Here is a 7,693-nt window from a genome sequence, read left to right on the forward strand (position 1 = left end):
AAACTCAGCGGGTGCAGCAGTATCTATGGAGCGAAGGAAATAGGCAACGTTTCAGGCCCGAAACCCTTCTTCAGACTGATGAGGGGGTGGGGGGGGGGGGAGAAGAAAGGAAAAAGGAGGAGGAGGAGCCCGAGGGCTGAGGGAGAGATGGGAAGGGGAGGAGACAGCAATGGGCTAACAGAATTGGGAAAATTCAATGTTCATGCCCCCAGGATGACATGATCATTGGTGGCATGAACATTGAATTTTCCCAATTATGTTACCCTTGCTGTCTCCTCCCCTTCCTATCTCTCCCTCAGCCTCCTCCTCCTCCTTTCTTCTCCCCACCTACCCCCACCCCCCCATCAGTCTGAGGAAGAGTTTCGGCCCGAAACGTCGCCTATTTCCTTCGCTCCATAGATGCTGCTGCACCCGCTGAGTTTCTCCAGCATTTTTGTGTACCTTCGATTTTCCAGCATCTGCAGTTCCTTCTTAAACACGGCTACAGAACTAATGCAGGCAGATAGGATTAGTGTAAATGGGTAGGATAGATAATGAAGGGTCTCAAAGATGTTATGTAGCTACTCACTGTCGCATTAATGTGAACAATTATTTAAGCTCACTGTTGCCGTGATGCTCCACTATGGCCCCCCCTCGTGAAACTGAACATTCATGGGGTGACGTTTCGGGCCGAGACCCTTCTTCAGACTCTCGTTCGGGGAACTGGGCCCGGGCTTGTACACTCTGGAGTTTAGAAGGATGAGAGGGGATCTTATTGAAACATACGAGATTATTAAGGGTTAGGTCACGCTGGAGGCAGGTAAACATGTTCCTGATGTTGGGGGAGTCCAGAACCAGGGGCCACACAGTTTAAGAATAAGGGGTTGGCCATTTAGAACGGAGATGGGGAAACACTTTATCTCACAGATAGTTGTGAGTCTGTGGAATTCTCTGCCTCAGAAGGCGGTGGAGGCCGGTTCTCTGGATGTTTTCAAGTAAGTAAGTAAATCTTATTTATATAGCAGTTTAAATCAACTCGTGTTGAAACCAAAGTGCTTTACAAGGAAGAAATAATTAAGTTTCCGTACATCCATAGAAATTTTTTTTTAAAAAGAGTTAGATAGAGCTCTTAAAGATAGCGGAGTCAGGGGATATGGGGAGAAGGCAGGAACGGGGTACTGATTGGGGATGATCAGCCATGATCACATTGAATGGCGGTGCTGGCACGAAGGGCCGAACGGCCTCCTCCTATTGTCCATTGAATCCAGGTTGGTACAGGTGACAATAAACGGAACTAAACTGGGACGTGACGACGCTGGTGAAGGTCTAGTTTCGTTTCCACAGGCTGTCGGGGTCGGCCTGGTCCAGTACGGAGATGGCGATCAGCATCTGCGCCAGGTAGTAGGTGGCCATGACGCCGAGACGTCCGTGGGGCAGCGGCGAGCAGAAGCGATCCAGAGCCAGCGAGAAGTCGGACACGATGAAGAGGGCGGCGCCCATCGCGGCGCTGGGCGACCCCCGCGCCCCTCCCTGCGGGGGCCTCCACCAGCGAGCCACCGCCCGCCAACTCATCAGTGCCAGCGCCGCGCTGTACACGGCCAGGGGGATGGTGGCGGACGAGGGCAGGCACGGCCACAACAACGCCAGCAGGCCCCCCGACGCCAGGAACAGTGGCAACGCCAGCCCTGGCATCAACGGCCGAATGCCCATCGCCAATGTGTAGCATAGGTGGGCCAGGCCGAACGACACCACTCCTGCAGGGGGGAGCAGAGCAGAGCCACGAGGGGCGGGGGTGTTAGAGAATGAGGTCTTCCCACCCCATCACCCCTCCCCCCCAATCCACTTGCTTCACCCCCATTCCCCTCTCAGCCCCCACACCCACCCCCACCCTCTTCCCCCCCCCCCATCACCCCTCACCCCCAATCCACTTGCTTCACCCCCCCATTCCCCTCTCAGCCCCCACACCCACCCCCACCCTCTTCCCACCCCATCACCCCTCACCCCCAATCCACTTGCTTCACCCCCATTCCCCTCTCAGCCCCCACACCCACCCCCACCCTCTTCCCACCCCTCACCTCACCCTCACCCCCATTCCCGTCTCAGCCCCCCCCCCCCCACCCTCACCCCCCACCATCATCCCACCCATCACCCCACCCTCACCCCCATTCCCATCTCAGCCCCCATCCCCCCCCCACCTCCACCCCAACCCCTCCCCCACCCCCCCGCACCCCATCCCCACCCCCACCCTCTTCCCACCCCATCACCCCTCTCCCCCCCCCAATCCCCTTGCTTCACACCCCCCATTCCCATCTCAGCCCCCCCCCCACTCCCCCCACCCCCCTCACCCTCAATCCCCTTCTTCACCCCCCATTCCCATCTCTTCCTATGGAAGGACATTCTTGCTATTGAGGGAGTGCAGTGTAGGTTTACAAGGTTAATTCCCGGGATGGCGGGACTGTCATATGCTGGGAGAATGGAGCGGCTGGGCTTGTACACTCTGGAGTTTAGAAGGATGAGAGGATATCTTATTGAAACATATAAGATTGTTAAAGGTTTGGACACGCTAGAGGCAGGAAACATGTTCCCGATGTTGGGGGAGTCCAGAACCAGGGGCCACACACAGTTTAAGAATAAGGGGTAAGCCGTTTAGAACGGAGACGAGGAAACACTTTTTCTCACAGAGAGAGTGGTGAGTCTGTGGAATTCTCTGCCTCAGAGGGCGGTGGAGGCCGGTTCTCTGGATGCTTTCAAGAGAGAGCTAGATAGGGCTCTTAAAGATAGCGGAGTCAGGGGATATGGGGAGAAGGCAGGAACGGGGTACTGATTGGGGATGATCAGCCATGATCACATTGAATGGCGGTGCTGGCTCGAAGGGCCGAATGGCCTACTCCTGCACCTGTTGTCTATTGTCTATTGTCAATAACTCACTCTCCCATTCCTCACCCCCGCCTGATAACTTCATCCCATCCACGTTCCAATCCTCATTCCCACCCCCTATGTCCCATCCCCACTCTCTGTCACCACCACATTCCCCACCTCTCACTCCCATCTGCCCACACCCTGTCCCCACCTCCATTCCCATTCCCATCTCATTCCCAACCTCCCACCCCATTTTCCGACCTTCATCCTCACCCCCACTCCCATCACTCATCCCGTCAAAGCCCAATGTCGCTACTCTCACCCCCACCCCTAAACTAAACTAAACTAAACTGAACGGAACTAAACTAAACTAAACTAAACTAACTAAACTAAACTAAACTAAACTAACTAAACTAAACTAAACTAAACTAACTAAACTAAACTAAACTAAACTAAACTAAACTAAACTAAACTAAACTAAACTAACTAAACTAAACTAAACTAACTAAACTAAACTAAACTAAACTAAACTAAACTAACTAAACTAAACTTAAACAGACAGCACCCGAGGTCAGGATTGAACCTGGGTCTCTGGCGCTGTGAACAGTGGGAGAGTTGCGGGAGAGAGTTGCCAGCCTCCAGCTGACACGTGGAGTTTGAGCTGTACTCCAGGGTGCGTCACTTTTCCAAAGTCTGATCTCAGTGGCACTGTGAGGGGCAAAGCACTAAGTACAGTGAGATAAAGAGGCAGGGAGCAGAGATAGAGCCACATCACCACCACCACACCCCTGTACAGTCTAGCAATCCAAGAACCATGAAAGCGGCAATCCTCGCCAGGCACCGTGGCGCAGCGGTAGAGTTGCTGCCTCACAGCGCCAGAGGCCCGGGTTCAATCCCGGCTACGGGTGCTGTCTGTACGGAGTTTGCACGTTCTCCCCGTGACCTGGGTGGGTTTTCTCCGGGGGTCTATGGTCAGTGGCGGACTGGGTCTAAAAATATTGGTTGCCAGGAGACAAAGGGGGTCCACTTCATCAGGGGCCTACTTCGTATAGGGAGCCCACTTCATCAGGGGCCTACTTGATATATGGGGCCCACTTCATCAGGGGCCTACTTGGTATATGGGGCCCACTTCATCAGGGGCCTACTTGGTATATGGGGCCCACTTCATCAGGGGCCTACTTGGTATATGGGGCCCACTTCATCAGGGGCCTACTTGGTATATGGGGCCCACTTCATCAGGGGCCTACTTGATATATGGGGCCCACTTCATCAGGGGCCTACTTGGTATATGGGGCCCACTTCATCAGGGGCCTACTTGATATATGGGGCCCACTTCATCAGGGGCCTACTTGATATATGGGGCCCACTTCATCAGGGGCCTACTTGATATATGGGGCCCACTTCATCAGGGGCCTACTTGGTATATGGGGCCCACTTCATCAGGGGCCCACTTGATATAAGGGGCCCACTTCATCAGGGGCCTACTTGCCATCGGGCAAGCTGACACCCTGGCCATTCCGCCACTGGCTATGGTTTCCTCCAACACTCCAAAGACGTGCAGGTCTGTAGGCTAATTGGCTTCTGTAAAGATTGTAAATTGTCCCTAGTGTGTGTGTAGGACAGTGTTAATGTGCGGGGATCGCTGGGTCAGTGTAGACTCAGTGGGCCGAAGGGCCTGTTTCCGTGCTGTATCTCTAAACTAAACTAAACTAAACTAAACATCGCAGCTCAACAAATACACAGCCTTCCTTTTCAAACATGTTTTCAGGCCTTTCCACAAGCTTCATCTGAAGAGTCTGAAAAAGGATCTCAACCTGAAATGTCACCCATCCTTATTCTCGGATAGAGTGGATGTGGAGAGGATGTTTCCACTAGTGGGAGAGTCTCGGACCAGAGGTCACAGCTGCAGAATTAAAGGACATTCCTTTAGAAAGGAGGTGAGAGGAATGTCTCTCAGAGGGTGGTGAATCTGTTGAATTCTTTGTCTGTGGTTGTTTAGGCCAAGTCAATGGATATTTTTAAAACAGTGATAGATAGATTCTTAAATAGACAAAAAATGCTGGAGAAACTCAGCGGGTGAGACAGCATCTATGGGGAGAAGGAATAGGCGACGTTTCGGGTCGAGACCCTTCTTCAGACTGATTAGTACGGGTGTCAGGGGTTACGGGGAGAAGGCAGGAGAATGGGGTTAGGAGAGAGAGATAGATCAGCCATGATTGAATGGCGGAGCAGACTTGATGGGCCGAATGGCCTAATTCTGCTCCTATCACATCACCTTATGACCTATTATCTCCTCCAACCCTGTACTCTGTATATTAGAGGCCGCACGGTGGCGCAGCGGTAGAGTTGCTGCCTCACAGTGCCACAGACCCGGGTTCGATCCTGACTACGGGTGCTGTCTGTACGGAGTTTGCACGTTCTCCCCGTGACCTGCGCGGGTTTACGCCGAGATCTACGCTTTCTTCCCGCACTCCAAAGACGTTACAGGTTTGTAGGTTAATTGGTTTGGGTAAAATAGTAAAAAATTGTCCCTAGTTTGTGGATAGTGTTAGTGCGCGGGGATCGCTGGTTGGCACGGACATGGTGGGCCGAAGGGCCTGTTTCCACGCTGTATCTCTAAACTAAACTAAACGAAAAGGGGGGGGTTCATTTAGAGAGGTCGACAGTAATGATTCAGTTGCCTGATAACAGCTGGGACCAGAGAAACTGTCCCTGAAACGGAAGGTGAAATCGGGCAAGAGATACAGAAGTGTGAAAACGCACACCTCCAGATTCAGGGGCAGTTTCTTCCCAGCTGTTATCAGGCAACTGAACCATCCCACCACAACCAGAGAGCAGTGCTGAGCTATCTACCTACCTGGTGACCCTTGGACTATCCTTGATCGGACTTTGCTGGCTTTACCTTGCACTAAACGTTATTCCCTTATCATAGAAACATAGAAAATCGTTGCAGGAGTAGGCCATTCGGCCCTTCGAGCCTGCACCGCCATTCAATATGATCATGGCTGATCATCCAACTCAGTATCCCGTACCTGCCTTCTCTCCATACCCCCTGATCCCCTTAGCCACATCTAACTGCCTCTTAAATATAGCCAATGAACTGGCATCAACTACCCTCTGTGGCAGAGAGTTCCAGAGATTCACCACTCTCTGTGTGAAAAAAGTTATTCTCATCTCGGTTTTAAAGGATTTCCCCCTTATCCTTAAGTTGTGACCCCTTGTCCTGGACTTCCCTAACATCGGGAACAATCTTCCTGCATCTAGCCTGTCCAACCCCTTAAGAATTTTGTAAGTTTCTATAAGATCCCCTCTCAATCTTCTAAATTCTAGAGAGTATAAACCAAGTCTATCCAGTCTTTCTTCATAAGACAGTCCTGACATCCCAGGAATCAGTCTGGTGAACCGTCTCTGCACTCCCTCTATGGCAATAATATCCTTCCTCAGATTAGGAGACCAAAACTGTACGCAATACTCCAGGTGTGGTCTCACCAAGACCCTGTACAACTGCAGTAGAACCTCCCTGCTCCTATACTCAAATCCTTTTGCAATTAAAGCTAACATACCATTCGCTTTCTTTACTGCCTGCTGCACCTGCATGCCTACATTCAATGACTGGTGTACCATGACACCCAGGTCTCGCTGCATCTCCCCCTTTCCTAATCGGCCACCATCATGTATCTGTACACTGTAAATGGCTGGATTGTGATCACGTATTGTCTTTCCGCTGACTGGTTAGCACGCAGCAAAAGCTTTTCACTGTACCTCGGTCTACGTGACAATAAACTAAACTAACTTAAATGCGTAGGAAGGAACGGCAGATGCTGGTTTAAACCGTAGAGAGACATTTAATGCTGGAGTAACTCAGCGGGACAGGCAGCATCTCGGGAGAGAAGGAATGGGTGACGTTTTGGGTCGAGACCCTTCTTCAGACCAAACTAAACGAAACCTCGTTCACCCACTGCCCGTAAGTCAAGGAGTTGGTTACCAACTCCATACAGACAGCAGGTACACAAAAAAAGCTGGAGAAACTCAGCGGGTGCAGCAGCATCTATGGAGCGAAGGAAATAGGCAACGTTTCGGGCCGAAACTCTTCCGGCTAATGCGTGTGTGTGCGTGTGTGTGTGTGTCCGAAACGATGTCCGTGACTCTCAATCACTGCGTTATTTAAGAAACATGGAATAAATATTTTCAACAATTACGGAGACTTCTCTTGAGTTCTTTGAATTGCGTACTTCTGGGGAAGTGGGGCAAAGACTAGTTTAGGTAGACAAAAAAAGCTGGAGAAACTCAGCGGGTGCAGCAGCATCTATGGAGCGAAGGAAATAGGCAACGTTTCAGATGAAACCCGGAAGGAAATAGGCAACGTTTCCCGAAACCCGGAAGGAAATAGGCAAGCCGAAACCCAATGTTTCGGGCCGAAACCCAGAAGGAAATAGGCAACGTTTTGGGCCGAAACCCAGAAGGAAATAGGCAACGTTTTGGGCCGAAACCCAGAAGGAAATAGGCAACGTTTCGGGACGAAACCCGGAAGGAAATAGGCAACGTTTCGGGCCGAAACCCAGAAGGAAATAGGCAACGTTTCAGGACGAAACCCGGAAGGAAATAGGCAACGTTTCGGGACGAAACCCAGAAGGAAATAGGCAACGTTTTGGGCCGAAACCCAGAAGGAAGTAGGCAACGTTTCGGGACGAAACCCGGAAGGAAATAGGCAACGTTTTGGGCCGAAACCCAGAAGGAAATAGGCAACGTTTCGGGCCGAAACCCAGAAGGGTTTCGGCCCAAAACGTTGCCTATTTCCTTCAGGATTTCGTCCGAAACTTTGCCTATTTCCTTCGCTCCATAGATGCTGCTGCAC

General features: G+C 51.5%; 1 protein-coding gene across 1 annotated transcript in view; it reads right to left on the reverse strand.

The window, feature by feature from the left end:
- Positions 1-412: 412 nt before the first annotated feature.
- Positions 413-7,693, reverse strand: part of LOC129713786 (lysoplasmalogenase-like protein TMEM86A) — a 9,652-nt gene continuing 2,371 nt past the window's right edge. The window contains exon 3 of the mRNA XM_055663087.1: positions 413-1,733. Within this exon, the coding sequence (XP_055519062.1) occupies positions 1,306-1,733 (428 nt within the window). The 3' untranslated portion in view covers positions 413-1,305. The remainder of the gene's footprint in view (positions 1,734-7,693) is intronic.

This window comes from Leucoraja erinacea, chromosome 37 (genome assembly GCF_028641065.1).
Source record: "Leucoraja erinacea ecotype New England chromosome 37, Leri_hhj_1, whole genome shotgun sequence".
In the NCBI taxonomy this organism is placed as follows: domain Eukaryota; kingdom Metazoa; phylum Chordata; class Chondrichthyes; order Rajiformes; family Rajidae; genus Leucoraja; species Leucoraja erinaceus.